This window comes from Anomaloglossus baeobatrachus, chromosome 4, assembly GCF_048569485.1.
Source record: "Anomaloglossus baeobatrachus isolate aAnoBae1 chromosome 4, aAnoBae1.hap1, whole genome shotgun sequence".
Classification (NCBI taxonomy): Eukaryota; Metazoa; Chordata; class Amphibia; order Anura; family Aromobatidae; genus Anomaloglossus; species Anomaloglossus baeobatrachus.
This window is the reverse complement of record NC_134356.1, coordinates 18,810,153-18,835,230: the sequence shown is the minus strand read 5'-3', so window position 1 is coordinate 18,835,230 and position 25,078 is coordinate 18,810,153. Positions and strand designations below refer to the sequence as shown.

Genomic DNA, 25,078 nt, shown 5'->3' with positions numbered 1-25,078 from the left:
AGGACACAAGGAGACCTGACTCCTAGCTTGGGAAAACACGAAGAACAGGCCCCGCTCCCTTGGACATTAACCCCCTATATACCCTGTACCTGAGTGCATCATTTCCTGTTAATTGACACTGGCCCTTTAAGAAAGGTTCAGTGACCGCGCGCGCGCCCTAATGCGCATGCGCGCGGCCCGGGTGCCAGAAGCCAGGGCAGGAAGCTGAAGGGAGGACGCAGGGGAGCCGGCCAGGAACTGGGAAGCCGTCGGGCGCCGGGAGCGGAGACCAGGGGGCCTGGGAAGTGCGGGCACCGGAGGCTGGAGAGCGGGGAGCGTGGCAGGTGAGCCGGGGAGCGGAGCTGAGGACCCGGGGAGGGGATCCGAGGACCCGGGGAGCGTGACAGGTGCATGGTCCAGTGGATCCACCTCCTGCGCCTACCAGTCTTCCCGGCCCTGAAAGAGACAGACAGACAGTGACACACAGACAGAGACTGGGAGAGACACAGAGAGACAGTTACTATCCCGGGCAATGCCCGAGTACTACAGCTAGTTCTACATAAAAAAGACCTTGTGAAGATGCTGACGGAAGCTGGTAAGATTGTGTCATTATCCACAGTGAGTCGAGTACTGTATCAATATGGGCTGAAAGGTCACACTGCCAGGAAGAAGCCATTACTCCAAAAGAAACATTAAAAATTAGATTAATGTTTGCAAATGCACACAGGAACAAAGACCTTAATTTTTGGAAACGTCCTGTCGTCTGAAAGAAATAAATTTGAATTGTTTGGCCATAATGACCATCATTACGTTTGAAGGAATAAGTGAGAAGCTTTGAAGCCTAAGAATGCCAACCCAACTGTGAAATACGGGGGTAGTAGCATAGATGGCATCATGAGGAAATAAAATTATGTGGCAATACCGAAGTAACATCACAAGACAACAGCCAGGAACTTAAAGCTTGGGCAGAAATGGGTCTTCCAAATGGATAATGACCCAAAAGCTACTGCCAAACTGGTTACAAAGTGGCTTATGGATAACAAAGTCAATGTTTTGGAGTGGCCATCATAATGCCCTGGTCTCAATCCTATTGAAAATGTATGGAAAAAGCTGAAAAGGCCGGTGCGAGCGGCGACCTACAAACATGGCTCAGTTACACCAGTTCTGTGAGGATGAATGGGTCCAAATTCCTACCACCTATTGTGAGTAGCCAGTGGAAGGAAATCCAAAACGTGTCATACAGTGTACGTGGAATAGTACCAAATACTAATGAAATGTATGTAAAGTTTTTACTTTGCAGAAAGTAATAAAAATGCCTTAAAACATTGTCTCTCTCATTATTCTGACATTTGGCAAATATCAATAATTTTGGTTCCTTATTGACCTAAAACAAGAATGTTTTATTCTGATTTCATATGAGCCAGTGAGAAAAACATGCAGATGAGTCTTTTTAGATAGTGGATGGAAACGTCTGATTTCAACTGTATATATTGCCCAGTATTACACAATCAGGATAGTAGAGCGATATAACGCAAGTGATAACCCTGCACGTAAAGAAAACATGAAGAAAATGTTTATCTCAAAAGAGAACCAAAGAACAAAGTCTATAATAATAAAGTATATGCTTGTACACACCCTCCTGCCAGTAACATCAACTACATTTTCGTTCCTCTGCTTCAGCGTGATCTCCTTGATGGCGTCTGCTGATCTCAAAGACGAGCTGCTCTGCTCCATCTGTATGAACATTTATACTGACCCTGTAACCCTGAGATGTGGACACAACTTCTGCCGGGAATGTATTGATGGAGTGCTGGATACAGAGGGCGGGTATGGAGATTATTCCTGTCCTGAATGTAGAGCAACATTTCGGAAGTGGCCTCCACTGCAGAGGAACATAGCTCTGTGCAATGTAGTGGAAACTGTCCTGGCTACTCATCCACATCAAGAGAAGATCACCGGGATCCGCTGCACTTATTGCATTCACTCTCCTGTACCTGCGGTTAAATCCTGTCTGCTGTGTGAAGTTTCTCTGTGTGATAATCACCTGAAAGTTCACAAAAGAACAGCAACAGATCATGTCCTAACTGAACCCAGCACGTCTCTGCAAAACAGAAAATGTTCCATGCATAGGAAGATCTTGGAATATTACTGCACTGAGGACTCTACCTGTATCTGTGTGTCCTGCAGTTTGGCCATAGAGCACCAGGGACACTGGGTGGAGATGTTGGATGAGGCTTCTGAGAAAAAGAAGAAGAAATTGAGAAATGTTCGGCAGAGACTGATTACAAAGCGAGAAAAAACTGAGAAACGAGTTCAGAGTTTGGAGAAGCGCTGGAGAAACGCTCAAGAAAAAGCAGCTGGAGAAGTCAAGAGAGTCACTGCCCTGTTTACAGAAATAAGGAGTCAGGTGGATGTTCTTGAGAAGAAGATCCTGAGTGAGATCGTCAGCCAGAAAGAGGAATTGTCATTGTCACTATCTGATGTGATCCAGAAGCTGGAAATAAAGAAGGACGAGCTGTCCAGGAAGATGAGGCACATTGAGGAGCTGTGTAACATGACTGATCCACTGACCGTCTTACAGGAACTAGACACAGGGGACTTGTGTGATCCGGAGGAGGAAGGTGATGAGGACACAGAGGGACATGATGGAGGTGATGAGGACACAGGAGGACATGATGGAGGTGATGAGGACACAGGAGGACATGATGGAGGTGATGAGGACACAGGAGGACATGATGGAGGTGATGAGGACACAGAGGGACATGATGGAGGTGATGAGGACACAGGAGGACATGATGGAGGTGATGAGGACACAGAGGGACGTGATGGAGGTGATGAGGACACAGAGGGACATGATGGAGGTGATGAGGACACAGGAGGACATGATGGAGGTGATGAGGACACAGAGGGACATGATGGAGGTGATGAGGACACAGGAGGACATGATAAGACACATGATGTAGATGTGGATGTAATTACAAGAATGTTACATGCTGGTTTCTCTGATATAATGACATTTTTAAAGACCATTTCACCCACAAAACCAGAAGCAATGAGGCCACAACCCTCCAGTGCCTCATCTTTGCCCAATCTCACAAAACATTTACAGTTATTAGATATAAAACATGGAGGTGATGATGTATCAGTCAGGACTGTGGAGAGGGTAACGGTTGCAGGACCTGAAGACATGTATGGACAGGATCCTGCAGACATATTACTGGATGTAAACACGGCTGGTAATAATCTCCTTATATCAGACGACCTGAAAACTGTGAACTGGACAAATATAACACAGAATCGTCCAGAGGGATTCCTGTGTAATAAGGTGATGAGCAGCAGGAGCTTTACCTCAGGACGACATTACTGGGATGTGGAGATCAGTAGAACCGGATTGTGGATGATGGGGATGTGTTATCCCAGTATAGACCACAGGGGACGTCAGTCATTCATTGGAAATAATATGTCCTGGGGTTTATGTGGAGGGTTGGTGTATAATAATCAATGTTCAGTGAAAAATAACAGGAAACGGATATGGCTACCTCAGCAGATCTCCAGTGATGGAGTCAGGATATATCTGGATTATGAGGCCGGGCAGCTGTCCTTTTATGAGCTGTGTGACCCCATCAGACATTTACACACCATCACTGCCGCCTTCACCGAGCCCCTTCATGCTTCATTATATGTATATGATGGTTCCATAAAGATTTTAGGGAGAAGCATCTGTGAGGAGCCATCATAGAAGAAATCTACCCATTAAGGGACAGAGACAGCAGAAATACTGGAGTGGTGACAGCCTGTCAGGAGAGAGTTGGGAAGCCCCAATAACATGAGATGTTCGGCTGATCCCATCAAGAATGATGAGTAACGCCAGAATACAATTATACTATCTGTGAGATTTAGTCTCCATATTTTAAATGACCAAAATGGCTGCTGGAAAGGCCCAGGGGGACCTTGATGGAAAGTGTGAACCCCATATCCTGCTTCTCCATTGTTTGGGAAGTACCAGCACCATTATTGACGATACTGTGACCATGGAAGGCACTGTTTATGCTTTCCCCGTGACTCTGTAGCGGCCATATTGGTCATGAAGACACTGATCACTGATCTCATCAGGTATAGTCCATTTTCTGTTACACGATATCTCTGATCTTTTGTATAAATGTGTTGTCTTATCTGTTGCTATTCCTAACGGAGAGTCCTATGTTACCATTTCATATTGCGTTTTTTTTCTTTTTTTTTCTGTCAGTCATTAAAGATTTTATTTCAAACTCAAATTGAAAGAAATTACATTATTGGCAGCAAATACAAATTTATTAGGGCCAACGCAAATGGGAAATAATGATCTAAGGGCTGGCGATTCTGGAAATATGAGATATGGGGACATCGAGGGTGGGAAGAATAGAGATTCATGACTTAAGCGGGCTTTACACGCTACATATCGTCGGGGTCACGTTGTTTGTGACGCACATCCGGCGTCATTAACGATATCACAGTGTGTAACAGTTAAGAGCGACCTTAAACAATCACAAAAGAGGGCAAAATTGTTTGCCGTGGAGAGGTTGTCCTGAAACAATCGTTTTCAGGATGTTAGCGACGTTGTTTCTCGTTCCTGCGGCAGCACACATCGCTATGTGTGACACCGCAGGAACAACGAACATCTCCTTGCCTGCCTCCACCGGCTATGCGGAAGGAAGGAGGTGGGCGGCATGTTTACGTCCTGCTCATCTCCGCCGCTCCGCTTCTATTGGTCGTCTGCCGTGTGACGTCGCTGTGACTCCGCACGACTTGCCCCCTTAAGAAGGAGGAGGGTCGCCGGCCAGAGCGACGTCGCAGGGCAGGTAAGTGCGTGTGACGGGGGTAAGCAAGGTTGTGCGACACGGGCAGCGATATGCCCGTGTTGCACAACCGACGGGGGCGGGTATGATCGCTTGCGATCTCGCTAGCGAGATCGTAGCGTGTAAAGCCCGCTTTAGTCTGTCCCATGTGCTCACATATTGTGCTACTACCCCTCCATGGAGCAGACGTCCAAGAATAACTGGAAGGCCTCTAAGGCCTCTAAATGGCGCAATTGGTCTTGTAGATCTGTCTGTCTGTGCCTCTAAGACTTGATAATGAAACTTTGGCATTGATCTACATTACTAGCTGTAGTACCCGGCGTTGCCTGGGATATTAACTGTCTCTCTGTCTCTCTTCCAGTATATGTCTGTCTGTCTTTCTCTCTGTCTCTCTCTGTCTGTCTCTCTCTTTCCATCTTTGTCTCTTTCCCTGTCTGTATCTGTCTCTCTATCTATCTCTTTCTCTATCTGTCTGTCTTTCCCTGTTTGTCTCTTTCTCTTTCTGTCTCTTGGTGTGTGTCTATCTGTGTCTGTCTGTCTCTTCCCCTTTCTGTCTCTTCCCCTGTCTTTCCTTGTCTGTCTCTTTCCCTGTCTGTGTCTATGTTTGTGTCTGCCTCTATGTCTGTATCTGTGTCTGTCTCTTTGTCTGTCTGTCTCCCTGTCTGTCTCTTTCCCTGTCTCTTTGTATCTTTGTCTGACTCTGTCTGTCTATCTCTGTCTGTCTGTCTCTTTCTCTGGCTACATTATGACATGCCAACATTCCATTCAAGTGTGTGGTTGGCATTGTAACATGCCAACATTCTTCTGAAGTTCTGGCTGCATTGAGGTTCCCACCTCCATTGACTGTAATGGAGGCAGGTTTTTTGGTGAATAACTGTAAAGTGCAGGGTTAAAATTTCCCCTCAAACCATAGTCTATGATGCTCCCTGAGTCAAATGTGGCGCATGTGCAAACTTTCGTGATCGAAAATGTGACCATGCGGATTCCTTTAGTGGACACAGACACACACACATATATACACACACACACACACTCTCACACACACACACACTCTCACTCACACACACACACACACACACACACACATTCAGCTTTATATATTAGACGTCATCGCTGTGCGCACGTGTTCACGCTGCCGGCAAAGACCACCGGAGGACATCGCGATGCTGCAGGGGAACGGGGACGGCTTCACTCAGGGGCGCTGCCGCTGACATAGACGGTAAGATGAGTGGTGCTGCAGGGAAAGAGGTGAGGTAAGGTGAGTATGAACGTTTATTTTTTTTATGTGCCACAGGATGCGGCCATACACCAGGATGAGGGCATATAGCAGGATAGGGGTATATTATGAGCAGCATGGGGAGTATATGAGCAGGTGAGGGTATATAGCAGCATGGGGAGTATATGAGCAGCATGGGCAGTATAAGAGCAGCATGGGGAGTATATAAGCAGGATGAGGGTATATAGCAGCATGGGGAGTATATGAACAGCATGGGGAGTATATGAGCAGCATGGGCAGTATATGAGCAGCATAGGGAGTATATGAGCAGGATGAGGGTATATAGCAGCATGGGGAGTATATGAGCAGCATGGGGAGTATATGAGCAGGATGATGGTATATAGCAGCATGGGGAGTATATGAGCAGCATGGGGAGTATATGAGCAGGATGAGGGTATATAGCAGCATGGGGAGTATATGAGCAGCATGGGGAGTATATGAGCAGGCTGGGGAGTATATGAGCAGGACATTACCCCATAACAGTGTCAGCAGCAGATCCTCGCCCCATAAGTGTGTCATGACCACATTTTTTGCTTAAAATTTTATTTTCCTATTTTCCTCCTCTAAAACCAGGGTGCGTCTTATGGTCAGGTGCGTCTTATAGTCCAAAAAATATGGTATTTAGTAGCATGTTCCTATCCATCCATAAATTGCAGGGTTTTGAACCCAAAGAGGGGCATTCTAGTGGTAATGTTGGCCATAAATTTACTTTGATGCAATCTAGTCATGCATCCCTCTTAAACTGTCTGCAGTCCAAATTATGAGTCACTTGTGGTAGCATGCATACCACTCTCTTTCACACACACCAGAGACGTACTCGGGTATGAATAGAAAGTAAGACTGTCTGAGTCTTATGTCTGAATGCAGAACTAGGGGCGGTACACAGTCTCAAACAGCATCTTAGATCCTGGTTTTTGGATATCTTCATATATACTCCTAATAGTTCATAATCTTGTCCTTAACACTAGTCGATACGGACCAAACATAAAAGATATGCCTTGACATTGGCTGTTGGGCTCACATAAAACTGGCCTTTTTTTATTTGCTAAATATCTCATTTTTTTTAACAGGATCTTAAAATATTACCTTTGCTGTGTCAAAGTAAATTGGACTCTGAAACCTGTAATGGATTCTTGTCATTATCTGGGCTATTCAAAATAAAAAAAGTATTAAACAGCTTCATTGTTAGATAAATGATACAGCCTTAGCTATGGGAGGGTCTCAGCACCCTTATATTTATACAGTAACTACAACGATGCTGAAGTTGGTTTCTTATTCGTCCAGTTTCTTATTCGGGGCTGAAGTTGGTTTCTTATTCGTCAGTTTCTTATTCGGCAATTTAGTTTTTTCAGTTTTTTATGCATTTATCAACAAAAATAACACATCACAATAATAAAATACAATGCACTGATGTGCCCTAATATACATACACTCAAACTCAGCTGTGAAAAATATAAAATTGGCAAAAAAATGGGCATCAAAGTGGGCACCAAAGTATGTTAGTGAAAGGGTTAAATTGCTTTGGGCCACTGATCTAACACCACAAGTGCATATCTAGTGATGCCCCTAATCAAACTCAAGTGACTCCAGCCTGGCCCAAAGGGGTTCTGGACATCAGAACTGGCATCAAAGTGGGCACACAACCAATTTTCACAGATTTGAATAAGTAACTGGTGTTTTTGAGGGGTTAAATGGCTTTGGGCCACTGATCTCACACCACATTTACATACCTAGTGATGCCACACATCAAATTCAGATCACTCCAGCCTGGCCCAAAGGGGTTCTGGACATCAAAACTGGCATCAAACTGGGCACACAACCAATTTTCACAGATTTGAATAAGTAACTGGTGTTTTTGAGGGGTTAAATGGCTTTGGGCCACTGATCTCACACCACATTTACATACCTAGTGATGCCACACATCAAATACAGATCACTCCAGCCTGGCCCAAACAGGTTCTGGGCATCAGAACTGGCATCAAAGTGGGCACACAGCCAATTTTCACAGATTTGAATAAGTAACTGGTGTTTTTGAGGGGTTAAATGGCTTTGGGCCACTGATCTCACAACACATTCACATACCTAGTGATGGCACACATCAATATTAGATCCCTCCAGCCTGGCCCAAACAGGTTCTGGGCATCAGAACTGGCATCAAAGTGGGCAAATGGCCAGTTTTCACAGATTTGAATAAGTAACTGATGTTTTTGAGGGGTTAAATGGCTTTGGGCCACGGATCTCACACCACATTCACATACCTTGTGATGCCACACATCAATATCAGATCAGTCCAGCCTGGCCCAAACAGGTTCTGGGCATCAAAACTGGCATCAAAGTGGGCACACAGCCAAATTTCACAGATTTGAATAAGTAACTGGTGTTTTTGAGGGGTTAAATGGCTTTGGGCCACTGATCTGACACCACATTTACATACCTAGTGATGCCACACATCAAATTCAGATCACTCCAGCCTGGCCCAAACAGGTTCTGGGCATCAGAACTGGCATCAAAGTGGGCAAATGGCCAGTTTTCACAGATTTGAATAAGTAACTGGTGTTTTTGAGGGGTTAAATGGCTTTGGGCCACTGATCTCACAACACATTTACATACCTAGTGATGACTCACATCAAATTCAGATCACTCCAGCCTGGCCCAAGCAGGTTCTGAGCATCAGAACTGGCATCAAAATGGGCACACAGCCAATTTTCACAGATTTGAATAAGTAACTGGTGTTTTTGAGCGGTTAAATGGCTTTGGGCCACTGATCTCACACCACATTTACATACCTAGTGATGCCACACATCAAATTCAAATCACTCCAGCCTGGCCCAAACAGGTTCTGGGCATCAGAACTGGCATCAAAGTGGGCAAATGGCCAGTTTTCACAGATTTGAATAAGTAACTGGTGTTTTTGAGGGGTTAAATGGCTTTGGGCCACTGATCTCACAACACATTTACATACCTAGTGATGCCACACATCAATATCAGATCAGTCCAGCCTGGCACAAACAGGTTCTGGGCATCAGAACTGGCATCAAAGTGGGCACACAGCCAATTTTCAAAGATTTGAATAAGTAACTGGTGTTTTTGAGGGATTAAATGGCTTTGGGCCACTGATCTCACACCACATTTACATACCTAGTGATGCCACACATCAAATTCAAATCACTCCAGCCTGGCCCAAACAGGTTCTGGGCATCAGAACTGGCATCAAAGTGGGCACACAGCCAATTTTCACAGATTTGAATAAGTAACTGGTGTTTTTGAGGGGTTAAATGGCTTTGGGCCACTGATCTCAAACCACATTTACATACCTAGTGATGCCACACATCAGTATCAGATCAGTCCAGCCTGGCCCAAACAGGTTCTGGGCATCAGAACTGGCATCAAAGTGGGCACACAGCCAAATTTCACAGATTTGAATAAGTAACTGGTGTTTTTGAGGGGTTAAATGGCTTTGGGCCACTGATCTCACAACACATTCACATACCTAGTGATGCCACACATCAAATACAGATCACTCCAGCCTGGCCCAAACAGGTTCTGGGCATCAGAACTGGCATCAAAGTGGGCACACAGCCAATTTTCACAGATTTGAATAAGTAACTGGTGTTTTTGAGGGGTTAAATGGCTTTGGGCCACTGATCTCACAACACATTCACATACCTAGTGATGGCACACATCAATATTAGATCCCTCCAGCCTGGCCCAAACAGGTTCTGGGCATCAGAACTGGCATCAAAGTGGGCAAATGGCCAGTTTTCACAGATTTGAATAAGTAACTGATGTTTTTGAGGGGTTAAATGGCTTTGGGCCACGGATCTCACACCACATTCACATACCTTGTGATGCCACACATCAATATCAGATCAGTCCAGCCTGGCCCAAACAGGTTCTGGGCATCAAAACTGGCATCAAAGTGGGCACACAGCCAAATTTCACAGATTTGAATAAGTAACTGGTGTTTTTGAGGGGTTAAATGGCTTTGGGCCACTGATCTGACACCACATTTACATACCTAGTGATGCCACACATCAAATTCAGATCACTCCAGCCTGGCCCAAACAGGTTCTGGGCATCAGAACTGGCATCAAAGTGGGCACACAGCCAATTTTCACAGATTTGAATAAGTAACTGGTGTTTTTGAGGGGTTAAATGGCTTTGGGCCACTGATCTCACAACACATTCACATACCTAGTGATGGCACACATCAATATTAGATCCCTCCAGCCTGGCCCAAACAGGTTCTGGGCATCAGAACTGGCATCAAAGTGGGCAAATGGCCAGTTTTCACAGATTTGAATAAGTAACTGATGTTTTTGAGGGGTTAAATGGCTTTGGGCCACGGATCTCACACCACATTCACATACCTTGTGATGCCACACATCAATATCAGATCAGTCCAGCCTGGCCCAAACAGGTTCTGGGCATCAAAACTGGCATCAAAGTGGGCACACAGCCAAATTTCACAGATTTGAATAAGTAACTGGTGTTTTTGAGGGGTTAAATGGCTTTGGGCCACTGATCTGACACCACATTTACATACCTAGTGATGCCACACATCAAATTCAGATCACTCCAGCCTGGCCCAAACAGGTTCTGGGCATCAGAACTGGCATCAAAGTGGGCAAATGGCCAGTTTTCACAGATTTGAATAAGTAACTGGTGTTTTTGAGGGGTTAAATGGCTTTGGGCCACTGATCTCACAACACATTTACATACCTAGTGATGACTCACATCAAATTCAGATCACTCCAGCCTGGCCCAAGCAGGTTCTGAGCATCAGAACTGGCATCAAAATGGGCACACAGCCAATTTTCACAGATTTGAATAAGTAACTGGTGTTTTTGAGCGGTTAAATGGCTTTGGGCCACTGATCTCACACCACATTTACATACCTAGTGATGCCACACATCAAATTCAAATCACTCCAGCCTGGCCCAAACAGGTTCTGGGCATCAGAACTGGCATCAAAGTGGGCAAATGGCCAGTTTTCACAGATTTGAATAAGTAACTGGTGTTTTTGAGGGGTTAAATGGCTTTGGGCCACTGATCTCACAACACATTTACATACCTAGTGATGCCACACATCAAATTCAAATCACTCCAGCCTGGCCCAAACAGGTTCTGGGCATCAGAACTGGCATCAAAGTGGGCAAATGGCCAGTTTTCACAGATTTGAATAAGTAACTGGTGTTTTTGAGGGGTTAAATGGCTTTGGGCCACTGATCTCACAACACATTTACATACCTAGTGATGCCACACATCAATATCAGATCAGTCCAGCCTGGCACAAACAGGTTCTGGGCATCAGAACTGGCATCAAAGTGGGCACACAGCCAATTTTCAAAGATTTGAATAAGTAACTGGTGTTTTTGAGGGATTAAATGGCTTTGGGCCACTGATCTCACACCACATTTACATACCTAGTGATGCCACACATCAAATTCAAATCACTCCAGCCTGGCCCAAACAGGTTCTGGGCATCAGAACTGGCATCAAAGTGGGCACACAGCCAATTTTCACAGATTTGAATAAGTAACTGGTGTTTTTGAGGGGTTAAATGGCTTTGGGCCACTGATCTCAAACCATATTTACATACCTAGTGATGCCACACATCAGTATCAGATCAGTCCAGCCTGGCCCAAACAGGTTCTGGGCATCAGAACTGGCATCAAAGTGGGCACACAGCCAAATTTCACAGATTTGAATAAGTAACTGGTGTTTTTGAGGGGTTAAATGGCTTTGGGCCACTGATCTCACAACACATTCACATACCTAGTGATGCCACACATCAATATCAGATCAGTCCAGCCTGGCCCAAACACGTTCTGGGCATCAGAACTGGCATCAAAGTGGGCACACAGCCAATTTTCACAGATTTGAATAAGTAACTGGTGTTTTTGAGGGGTTAAATGGCTTTGGGCCACTGATCTCACAACACATTCACATACCTAGTGATGGCACACATCAATATTAGATCCCTCCAGCCTGGCCCAAACAGGTTCTGGGCATCAGAACTGGCATCAAAGTGGGCAAATGGCCAGTTTTCACAGATTTGAATAAGTAACTGGTGTTTTTGAGGGGTTAAATGGCTTTGGGTCACTGATCTCACAACACATTTACATACCTAGTGATGCCACACATCAAATTCAGATCACTCCAGCCTGGCCCAAAAAGGTTCTGGGCATCAGAACTGACATCAAAGTGGGCAAAACTCACTTTTCAAAGATTCAAACCCCTCAAAAACACCACTTATTCAAATCTGTAAAACTGGCCATTTGCCCACTTTGATGCCAGTTTTGATGTCCAGAACCCCTTTGGGCCAGGCTGGAGTCACTTGAGTTTGATTAGGGGCATCACTAGATATGCAGTTGTGGTGTTAGATCAGTGGCCCAAAGCAATTTAACCCTTTTACTAACATACTTTGGTGCCCACTTTGATGCCCATTGTTTTATATTTTTCACAGCTTAGTTTGAGTGTATTTATATTAGTGCACATCAGTGCATTGTATTTTATTATTGTGATGTGTTATTTTTGTTGATAAATGCATAAAACACTGAAAAAACTAAATTGCCGAATAAGAAACTGACGAATAAGAAACCAACTTCAGCATTGTGTAACTACTAGTGATGAGCGAGTACTAAAAAGCTCGGGTGCTCGAAGCTCGGGCCGAGCCTCCCAAGATACTCGTGTACTCGGGCCAAGCAACGAGCCCAATGTTATCCTATGGGAGACCCGAGTATTTTTGTGAAATGACCCCCCGGCAGCATGGAGAAACCCTAAAAATGTCACAAAAGTCTCAGAAGAGTGCTCCAATGACATGGCAACAGCATGGGGAAGACCCCTTGAAGCATTTATCACTGAAAAGTCACAGCTGTGAACAATTTTGTCCGCGTTTCACGCCATTTTTACGGACTCACCAGAAAACCTTCCAAAATGACCCCAAAATGATTTTTCATGGCAGAAATGTTAAGGGCACATACCCAATAGTGAGATAGAGCTGGTGTATGTTACTTTTTGAGATTAATACATGAAAGATTTTACGTGAAAACATTGTGTGGCACTCCGATGTCCCTGAGAAGAGACGTACATGAAGGCCTCTTGAGTCTAATGTGCCCATTTTGAGGAAGTGAGTCTTTGTAGTATTTTCCTTTGCCAGGGCAGTCCAAAATTGTGAGCTTCACCAATGCCCCTGCATACAGACGTGCATGATGGCCTGTAAACCTGAAGTGCCCATTGTAAGGAAGTGGGTGTATTATAGTATAGCCCTTTGGCAGGGCAGCCAAAAATTGAGAGGCTCCACATTGTCCCTGGATAGAGACGTGCATGAGGGCCTGTAAACTTGAAGTGCCCATTGTAAGGAAGTGGGTCTATTGTAGTATAGCCCTTTGGCAGGGCAGCCAAAAATTGAGAGGCTCCACATTGTCCCTGGATAGAGACGTGCATGAGGGCCTGTAAACTTGAAGTGCCCATTGTAAGGAAGTGGGTGTATTATAGTATAGCCCTTTGGCAGGGCAGCCAAAAATTGGGAGGCTCCACGTTGTCCCTGGGTTCAGACGTGCATGAGGGCCTGTAAACTTGAAGTGCCCATTGTAAGGAAGTGGGTCTATTGTAGTATAGCCCTTTGGCAGGGCAGGCAAAAATTGAGAGGCTCCACATTGTCCCTGGATAGAGACGTGCATGAAGGCCTGTAAACTTGAAGTGCCCATTGTAAGGAAGTGGGTCTATTATAGTATAGCCCTTTGGCAGGGCAGCCAAAAATTGGGAGGCTCCACGTTGTCCCTGGGTAGAGACGTGCGTGAGGGCCTGTAAACATTAAGTGTCCATTGTCAGGAAGTGGGTGTATTATAGTATAGCCCTTAGGCAGGGCAGCCAAAAATTGAGAGGCTCCACATTGTCCCTGGATAGAGACGTGCATGAGGGCCTGTAAACTTGAAGTGCCCATTGTAAGGAAGTGGGTGTATTATAGTATAGCCCTTTGGCAGGGCAGCCAAAAATTGAGAGGCTCCACGTTGTCCCTGGGTAGAGACGTGCATGAGGGCCTCAAAACATTAAGTGTCCATTGTCAGGAAGTGGGTGTATTATAGTATAGCCCTTAGGCAGGGCAGCCAAAAATTGAGAGGCTCCACATTGTCCCTGGATAGAGACGTGCATGAGGGCCTGTAAACTTGAAGTGCCCATTGTAAGGAAGTGGGTGTATTATAGTATAGCCCTTTGGCAGGGCAGCCAAAAATTGAGAGGCTCCACGTTGTCCCTGGGTAGAGACGTGCATGAGGGCCTCAAAACATTAAGTGTCCATTGTCAGGAAGTGGGTGTATTATAGTATAGCCCTTAGGCAGGGCAGCCAAAAATTGGGAGGCTCCACGTTGTCCCTGGGTAGAGACGTGCATGAGGGCCTCAAAACATTAAGTGTCCATTGTCAGGAAGTGGGTGTATTATAGTATAGCCCTTAGGCAGGGCAGCCAAAAATTGGGAGGCTCCACGTTGTCCCTGGGTAGAGACGTGCATGAGGGCCTCAAAACATTGTTCCCATTGCAAAGGAGCGGGTCTCCTGTCGTTGTAATGTCCATTCTGCAAAGAATGGGCGAAAAAATTTACCACTGGGGGTATACCTGAAACAAAGGCCTAAGTATTGCAATTTGTAACGGTCATCATGGTGGCGCATGAGGAGAAGGAGGAGCAGTCCAGCGATTATCCAAAGTCCAGAAGTGTGTACCCATGGGTGAGTGGAGGTACATGGCAAACTTTAAATTCCGCTCTCATTTGCTGGTGGTGTGGTGAAGTCTGGCCCAATCCAACCCTTGTTCATCTTGATCAGAGTCAGCCTGTCAGCATTTTCAGTTGACAGGCGGGTGCGTTTATCTGTAATGATTCCACCTGCGGCACTAAAAACACGCTCTGACAAAACGCTAGCGGCAGGGCAGGCCAGGACTTCCAAGGCGTAGAGAGCCAATTCATGCCACGTGTCCAGCTTGGATACCCAATAATTGTAAGGCACAGAGGAATGTCGGAGTACAGTTGTTCGATCTGCAAGGTACTCCTTCAGCATCTGGGCAAACTTAGGATTTCTTGTGGCACTACCCCGCACCTCAGGGGCTGTGGTACGTGAGGGGCTGAGAAAACTGTCCCACATCTTAAAGACTGTTCCCCTACCTCTGGCGGATTGGACTTGTGCCTCTCTCGGCTGTACGCCTCGGTTGTCCACTGATTCCTGACCTATGCCGCTAGCGTTTTGTGAGGGGAATGCTTTGCCTACTTCCGTGACTATGGCCTTCCGGAACTGCTGCATTTTGGTTGACCTCTCCTCCACGGGAATAAGAGACAAAACGTTCTCCTTGTAGCGTGGGTCTAACAGTGTTACCAACCAGTAATGATTGTCGGCCAAGATGTTCTTAACGCGAGGGTCACGAGACAGGCAGCTTACCATAAAGTCAGCCATGTGCGCCAGACTCTTAACAGCCAGGACTTCAGTAGCCTGACCAACAAGATGACTGAACATGCTGTCCTCCTCCTCCTCCTCCTCCTCCTCATCTACCCTGTCCTCTGGCCAGCCACGCTGAACCGAGGATATGACTGGTGTGCATGTCATATCCTCAATTTGGCCGGAGAGTTGCTCCATGTCTTCATCCTCCTCCTCGTCATAGTCCTCCACTGCACGTTGTGATGAGACGAGGCTGGGCTGTGTGTTATCACCCACACCCACTACTGTTTCTTGCTGCAACTCATCGCGCTCCGCCTGCAATGCATCATGTTTGTTTTTCAGCAGAGACCGTTTTAGAAGGCAGAGTAGCGGTATGGTGACGCTAATAATGGCGTCATCACCACTCACCATCTTGGTGGAGTCCTCAAAGTTTTGGAGGATGGTACATAGGTCTGACATCCATCTCCACTCCTCAGGTGTTATGTGTGGAGTTTGACCCATTTCCCGACGGCTTAGGTGATGCAGGTACTCAACAACTGCCCTCTTCTGCTCACATATCCTGACCAACATGTGCAGAGTTGAATTCCAACGCGTGGGGACATCACACACCAGTCTGTGAGCCGGAAGATGCAAACGGCGCTGAAAGCCGGCAAGGCCGGCTGAAGCAGTAGGTGACTTTCGAAAATGTGCAGACAGGCGGCGAACTTTTACCAGCAGATCAGACAGCTCTGGGTATGACTTTATAAACCGCTGAACCACGAGGTTGAGCACATGGGCCACACATGGAACATGTGTCAGCTGGCCTCGCCTCAAAGCCGCCACCAGGTTCCGGCCATTGTCACACACGACCTTTCCTGGCTTTAGGTTCAGAGGTGTGAGCCAGTGATCTGCCTGCTGTTTCAGAGCTGTCCACACCTCTTCTGCATTGTGGGGTTTGTCACCGATGCAGATTAGCTTCAGCACAGCCTGTTGCCGCTTCGCCGAGGCAGTGCTGCAGTGCTTCCAGCTTGGGACTGGTGTGGAGGGTACAGTGGATGAGGATGCGCAGGAGGAGGAGGAGGCTGAAGAGCATGACATTCCTGAGCTGTAGAGTGTGGGTGAAACACTGACTGAGGTAGGGCCTGCAAACCTTGGTGTGGGAAGGACGTGTTCCGTCCCTCGCTCAGACTGGGTCCCAGCTTCCACAATATTAACCCAGTGTGCCGTCAACGAGATGTAGCGGCCTTGCCCACAAGCACTTGTCCACGTGTCTGTGGTTAGGTGGACCTTGGGTGAAACAGCGTTGTTCAGGGCACGTGTGATGTTTTGTGACACGTGGTTATGCAACGCGGGGACGGCACACCGGGAGAAATAGTGGCGGCTGGGGACCGAGTAACGTGGGACAGCTGCCGCCATCAGGTCGCGGAATGCTTCTGTCTCCACCAGCCTAAAAGGCAACATTTCCAGCGCAAGCAGTCGCGAAATGTTAGCATTTAGAACTGTGGCATGTGGGGTGTTGGCAGTGTATTTGCGCAGGCAGCATGGACAGGGGATTGGCTCGCATGCACAACCAGCTAAGACGTAGCAGTGACATTAGCAAGCACTGCTCCTCGACTCTGTTGTACTTCCCACAAAGTCGGGTGCTTGGCTGACATGTGCCTGATCATGCTGGTGGTGGTCAGGCTGCTAGTTTTGGCACCCCTGCTGATGCTGGCACGGCAGGTGTTGCAAATGGCCTTTTTAGAATCATCTGGAGCCAACTTAAAAAACTGCCAGACTCGGGAAGACCTAACATTTGTACAGGCACCTTGTGTCGTCGTGTTGTTCCGGGGAACGGTTGCCTGACTTCTGCCTGGGGCCACCACCCTGCTTCTTACTGCCTGTTGTGATGCTACGCCTCCCTCCCCCTGTGCACTGCTGTCCTCGCTCTGCATATCCTCCTGCCAGGTTGGGTTAGTTACTGGATCATCCACCACGTCGTCTTCCTCTTCCGCACCCTGCTCCTCCTCCTGACTTCCTGACAATTGTGTCTCATCATCGTCCACCACTTGTTGAGACACGTTGCCAACTTCGTGAGAACGTGGCTGCTCAAATATTTGGCCATCTGTACAGACGATCTCCTCATGACCCACTTCAATATGAGCTGGCGAGAGGCCAAAATGTGTGAATGGAAACGTGAACAGCTCTTCCGAGTGTCCAAGTGTGGGATCATTAATGTCCGAGGAGGACGTGTACTCAGCCTGGTGGTAGGAAGGAGGATCAGGTTCAGAAATGTGCGGTGCAGTATCACGGCTACTGACACTTGACCGTGTGGAAGACAGAGTGTTTGTGGTGGTGCCAATCTGACTGGAAGCATTATCTGCTATCCAACTAACAACCTGTTGACACTGGTCTTGGTTCAAGAGCGGTGTACTGCTGCGGTCCCCAAGAATTTGGGACAGGACGTGCGAGTGACTAGATGTGGCCCTTTGTTGTGGCGAAATTAGAGCTTGCCCACGACCTCGGCCTCTGCCTGCACCACCATCACGTCCACTTCCTTGTTCCTTGCCAATGCCCTTGCGCATTTTGCAATGCTGTGCTGACGTGTATTCACTACTTGTGCGTTATATCAAAGTTTGTGGAAATTGCACACAAGTGCACCTGTACGCTGCCACCGACAGGCACACACGTGCGGTTTTAAAAACCAAGCACGGACGCACTAAGAACCTAACAGGTTTTTTTGGGGAGCGACAATTACAGACAAGTCAGACACTATCTGGACTGTTTTAGACTGTGTACACCAGCCCCAGATATGATGAAGGCTGGTATATGGTCACCACTAGGAATGGCTATATATACCCTGCCTGCCTGCCTGCCTGCCTGCCTGTATACTGGTACAATAGTCCTGACAAGGACTCTTCTGGTCACTAGCCTGTATTCAGACCTGGCTATACCCTGCCTGTATATAGCAACAATAGTCCTGAGAAGGACTCTGCTACTGTACTCCGACCTGGCTATACCCTGCCTGCCTGTATACAACTAGAATAGTCCTGAGAAGGACTTTTGGTCACACTGTTTGTGTTTGCAGCCCTGCAACTGAAAAAGCTATAAAGGGCCGCAAAGCTTTCCCTGAATCAGCGACACTCTCCCTGCACTGACTGTCTGGATAGCTGTGAGCAGAGCACAGCGCGCCGGCCGGTATAAAGGCTCGGTCACGCTGTGCAGGCCGGCCAATCACTGCAATTCCACAACTAACAGGGCTGTGGCATTGCAGTGGTCTGCCAGCCAATCCCTGCATGAGGGCTGGCTCTCAAAAGAGCGCCAACATGCAGGGATGAAGACCACGAGTACAGCACGAGTATCGCGAGATTACTCGGTCCCCGCCGAGCAGCCCGAGTACAGCGATACTCGTGCGAGTACCGAGTAGTTACAAGCATGCTCGCTCATCACTAGTAACTACAATACAGTGTAATATGATCCGGTTCCTATCTCTCATCCATGCTCGGGTGTAGCTCCAATATAGATAAACATAATGCCTGTACACTTTTGGACATTGGAACTTATACGTGGCTTTATTACTGCGCTGTTGGCTCCAAGGCAGAGACCTGTTACCTACACACCCTAGATAATGTACAATATGCCATTTATGATAGTATGTAATTAACCCATGATTGTTCTGCAAGAGTTGCAATTATTTTTTTTTACATCTATGATGCAGTAAGTTTCTTAAATTTAAAACATTACATGATGTTTATTGTTCTTTGAACGTCCCTAGTTCAGGATTAGATAGAAGCTGTATAGTCCATAGAGCATGTATAAAATACATATGTACATAAATACATATATACATATTTACATTTCTTATAGACTCATTGTGGACCTGGAGGACGGATGAGGGAGCGGGATTAATACTAAACTCAATGAAATTTATTGTTCCGCTTCCATCTAGCAAATTAGTAATGACGGGGAGCAGAGCTACAAGGCTCAGCATACTCCATCACTAGTGTATGCAGGAGAGCAGACAGCTGCAGAACTACAAGGCTCAGCATGCTCCATCCAGGACTGTATGCCAGAGGGAGAGGCAGGGGGAGCAGAACTACAAGGCTCAGCATACTCCATCCACTAGTGTATGCAGGAGAGTGGACAGCAGCTGCAGAACTACAAGGCTCAGCATGCTCCATCCAGGACTGTATGCAGGAGTTTTTTGCTCAAAAATGTAAAACGTTTAAAAAAAATGACGTGGGCTTCACCATATTTTGTATGCTAGCCAGGTACCGCAGGTAAGTACGGCTGCCCCCAACTGGCTATTTGTACCCGGCTGGGAACTGAAAAAAAAAATTGGGAAGACCTTTTTTTTTTAATTATTTCATGAATTTTATGAAATACTGAAAAAAAAAAAGACGTGGGCTTCGCCCAATTTTTGTGTCCAGCCAGGTACGACTAGGCAGCTGGGGATTGGAATACACAGTACAGGGGTGTCCAAACTTTATGGGCACCCCAGCTGCAAATTGCAGTCCGCAGCAGCCCCAGAAAATGGCGCTTTCATAGATGCGCCATCTGCTGGCGCTGTATCCAACTCTTCTAGCTGCCCTGGGACCGGGTGGCTCGCCCGGTAATAATGGGGTTAGGACTATCTGTGTATTATCAGCTGGCCCTAAGCCCGAAATTCATGGTATCACACCAATATTAGGCATGGCCACCATGAATTTCTAGTAAAGATAAAAAAAACACAACATAGAAAAGAATATTTTTATTAGAAATCAAACACAACACAATTAGTGACTCCATATTTATTGAACTAAAGAACCCTCCCTCCGCAGTAGTCCTGGGTCGAGGGTCCCGCGTTGTCCAATCCGGATCCAATATCTTCTGATCAGTTTGCTGGAAGGCAATGCAATCAGATATATCAGGTTCAAGGACCAGTATCACATGACACATCAGCTGATTGTATAAATGGCTTTTAAACAATCAGCTAATGCATTAGTAAAAAAAAAAAAAAACTATACTCCTCTGTGCAGACTCCAGTCTGATCGCTCCAGGAGCCGCCGATAATCAGCTGATGCGGTCACCTGACAGCATCAGCTGATTGTTTAAACCGGCTGGGTGGTAAAAAGCCGGCTTCACTGCTGGACTTAAACTGTCAGCTGATGCTGTCAGGTGACCACATCAGCTGATCACCGGCATGTCCTGGAGCGATTGGACGTGTCTCTGGAGTCTGCAGACAGCCGGAGCAGGGGTGGCGGTACCGGCAGAGGAGCTGGGAGTGGACATGGTGCCGGACGGAATGCTGGGTGAGTACAATCTTCTTCCTGTACACGTGACTGTAGTACCCACCCCTTGCGTTTATAGCTGCATTTTAAGTCATTGAAATGCAGCTATGTTTGCAATTTGCGTTTTTCATTGCATTTTTGAACATCTGATTGAACTCAATGGGTGAAAAACGCAGTGAAAAACGCAGGAATAATTGACGTGAGCACCACAAAAACGCAGCTAAAAAAAAAAAAAGCTGTGTGCAGACAGCAAAAATGAAAACTCATAGACTTTGCTAGTGAAGCAAAGTCATGCAGTTTTCTGAACAAAAACGCACCTGAAAAATGCACAATAACGCGATAAAATAGCACCTAATGTGCATATAGCCTAAGATGTATATGTTCCCTTGTAAGTGGGTAGTAGGCAAAAGCGCAGTGAAGGGTTAAGCACAGAGAAGTTAAAACATAGCTGAGATGACCCCTAACTTACCGTAACCAAATTTACAAGTACGGTGGAAAATCATAGAGAGTGTGGGGGAATCTCCGCACAACACAATTCTATTACTGAAAAACAATCACTTTACAAAAACCGAGAGTCGCACTATAGAACAACAGAAATTCCCCCAAAAAGTTGGGACACTGCACAGTACCATTAATTCTGTCCTGTATACAGGGTGTTATTCTCATTATCTGTATTATTCTGTAAATGCAGTGTCGTGGAAAAGTATTCCTACCAGGTGAACATTTCCACATTTTTTCATGTTACAGTCACAAACTAAAATTTATTTTATTGGGGATTTTATGTGATACCAACACTGAATAGGAAGTATTTGTGAAGTTTAAGAGAAATTATATAGGTTTTCTAAAGATTTAAAAAATATAAATCTGAAAATCGTGACGTATTTGTACTCAGCCCCATGTAATTTGATGTCCATAAATAAAATTCGGAGTGCCCAATTGTCTCCGTCATCTAATTGGTAAGTTGAGTCCACTTGTCTGTAATGTGTCCTCAGTATAACTTTAGCTGTTCTGTGAAGGCCTCAGAAGTTTATTTGACAATATTATGGATCAACACAGCATCATGTAAACCAAGGAACACACCAGACAGGACAGGGATAAAGTTGTAGAAAAGAGTAAAGAAGGGTTAGGTTATGATAAAAAAAATAATGACAAACGCTCCCGCTGAGGAAGTCACACACAACGAAATGCACGTCGGGGCCAGGGGGGCACAGGAATAATCGACCACACACCAGATAACACCATTTTTTTGGGCATTCTCCTGTCTGTATAATATATATGCTTATTAATTTTTAATATTTGATTAAATAAAATATTTGAATTTTAAATTTTTGTATTTGTATCACTTTATCCCCTAATGGATGATTATTTTAGCTTTATTTAAGGGGGGGTATTTTTTGATAATGGTATAATAAAAAAATAGACCAAGTTCCAAAAATGGAAGGAGAACGGTTTAACTTCAAACCTACCAAGACATGGCCATCCACCGAAACTGACATCCCAAGGCAGGAGAGCACTAATTAGAGAAGCAGCAAAGAGGCTCATGGTCACTGGAGGAGCTGCAGAGATCCGCAGCTCACGAAGGAGGCTCTGTCCACAGGACAATTATTAGTCGTAAACTCCACAAACATGGTGTTTTTTCACAGATACTACACATAGACCCATTATAATATATGGTGCTGCCTGCATGTCCGTGTTTTCACACTGAGTCATGTCTCATAGTTTCATAGTTTCATAGTTTTTAAGGTTGAAGGGAGACTCTAAGTCTATCTAGTTCAACCCGTAGCCTAACATGTTGATCCAGAGGAAGGCAAAAAAACCCCAATGTGTCAAATAAGCTCCAATGGGGAAAAAAATTCCTTCCTGACTCCACATACGGCAATCAGACTAGTTCCCTGGATCAACACCCTGTCATAAAATCTAATATACATAACTGGTAATATTATATTTTTCAAGAAATGCGTTCAGGCTCTGCTTAAATTTTACTAGTGAATCACTCATTACAACATCATGCGGCAGAGAGCTCCATAGTTTCACTGCTCGTACAGTAAAGAATCCTCATCTGTGATTATGATTAAACATTCTTTCCTCAAGACTTAGCGGATGCCCCCTGTTCCAGTCGCAGGCCTAGGTGTAAAGAGATCTTTGGAAAGGTCTCTGTACTGTCCCCTCATATATTTATACATTGTGATTAGATCCCCCTAAGCCTTTGTTTTTCCTAACTAACTAACCCCAAGTTTAATAACCTGTCTTGGTATTGCAGCCCCCCCATTCCTCTAATAATCTTGGTCGCTCTTCTATCTACCTGTAAGATTATGCTATTTATAACCTTCTATACTTTTGCTAACAAGAAATGCATCCATTCCTCTCTTAAATTCATTCAGTGAGTTGGCCATCACCACTTCCTCAGGAAGAGAGTTCCAGAGCCTCACTGCTCTTACCGTGAAGAACCCTCTTCTATGCTGATGTAGGAATTTTCTTTACTCCAATCGAAGAGAATGCCCCCTTGTTCTTGTCATAGTCCTTGGTACAAACAGATCATGGGAGAGATCTCTATATGGCCCTCTGATATATTTGTACATATTTATTAGGTCTCCCCTAAGTCTTCTCTTTTCTAGAGTAAATAGACCTAATTTTGATAACCTTTCCGTGTATTGTAATTCACCCATTCCATTTATTATTTTAGTAGCCCGCCTCTGAACCCTTTCAAGTTCAGTAATGTCTTTCTTCAGCACCGGCGCCCAAAATTGCACACAATACTCCAAGTGTGGTCTGACTAGTGATTTGTACAGAGGGAGAATGATGTTTTCATCTCGTGCCCCCAGACCTCTTCTAATGCATCCCATCACCCTATTTGCTTTGGTGGCTGCTGCCTGACACTGGGCACTCCAATTTAGATTCTTATTCACTAAGATGCCTAAGTCTTTTTCCATGTCTGATTTCCCCAGCAGTTTCCCATTTAGTAAGTAATCGTAGCATCTGTTTCTCCCTCCCATGTGCAGAACCTTACACTTATCTGTGTTACACCTCATTTGCCATTTTTCAGCCCAATTCTCCAATTTACTCAAATCCATCTGTAGTTGCAAACTGTCCTCCTTTGTGTTAACTACCTTACATAGTTTTGTATCATCTGCAAATACTGATATTTTACTCTGTAAACCATCCACCAGATCATTAATAAATATATTAAATAGTAGGGGGCCCAATACAGACCCCTGTGGCACCCCACTAGTAACCCCGGCCCAATCTGAGTATGCACCATTAATAACCACTCTTTGTTTTCTACCACTAAGCCAGCTACCTACCCATCTACACACATTTTCCCCGAGCCCAAGCTTTCTCATTTTACTTAGCAGTCTTTTATGTGGGACAGTGTCAAATGCTTTACCGAAGTCGAGATAAATGACATCCAATGATTCTCCTCGGTCCATGTGAGAGCTTACATCCTCATAGAAGCTGATCAGGTTAGTTTGACAGGAGCGATCCTTCATAACTCCATGTTGATATGGAGTTAAACAGTTATTAACATTGAGACATTCCATAATAGTATCCCTTAAAAACCCTTCAAACATTTTACCCACAACAGATGTTAAGCTTACCGGCCTATAGTTTCCAGGTTCCCTTTTGCACCCTTTTTTGAATATTGGTACCACATTTGCTAGCCGCCAATCCAGTGGAACAGACCCAGTTTCTATAGAGTCTTTATATAAAAGGAATAGAGGCCTGTCTATCACATTACTTAACTCCCTTAATACCCGAGGGTGAATGCCATCAGGGCCTGGTGATTTGTCAATTTTAATGTTACTAAGTCGGTTCTGCACTTCTTCCTGGGTTAGGCAGGTCATACTTAATGGGGCATTTACATGATCACTCTGCATTTCCCGTGGCATATGCTTTTCCTGTGTGAACACAGTTGAGAAAAAAGTATTTAAAACATTTGCTTTTCCCACATCGCTTTCTATGATTTTACCCTCATTATTCTTTAAAGGGCCAACACCATCAATTTTAATCTTTTTTCTGTTTATATAATTAAAGAATAGTTTGGGATTTGTTTTGCTTTCCTTAGCAATGAGTCTCTCAGTTTCTACTTTTGCTAAATATATTTGTTTTTTACACATTTTATTTTTTTCTCTATATATTTTTAATGCTTCCTCGCTGCCTTCTTGTTTTAGCTTTTTAAATGCCTTTTTCTTATTATTCATTGCCCCTTTTACATCCTTATTTAGCCACATTGGTTTTCTCCTGTTCCTAGCCCTTTTATTTCTGTATGGTATGGCTAGCTCGCAGTGGGTGTTTAATACCGATTTAAAAATTTCCCACTTATTTTCTGTGCTCCTAT

The 25,078-nt window shown here is 45.3% G+C and overlaps 1 protein-coding gene across 1 annotated transcript in view; it reads left to right on the top strand.

Moving 5' to 3' along the window:
- The window catches only part of LOC142302268 (uncharacterized), a 90,149-nt gene extending 86,431 nt beyond the window's left edge, over nucleotides 1-3,718 (top strand). The window contains exons 5-6 of the mRNA XM_075343339.1: nucleotides 1,626-2,780; nucleotides 2,841-3,718. Coding sequence (XP_075199454.1) covers nucleotides 1,626-2,780; nucleotides 2,841-3,718 — 2,033 coding nt within the window. The remainder of the gene's footprint in view (nucleotides 1-1,625; nucleotides 2,781-2,840) is intronic.
- The last annotated feature ends 21,360 nt before the right edge of the window (nucleotides 3,719-25,078 follow it).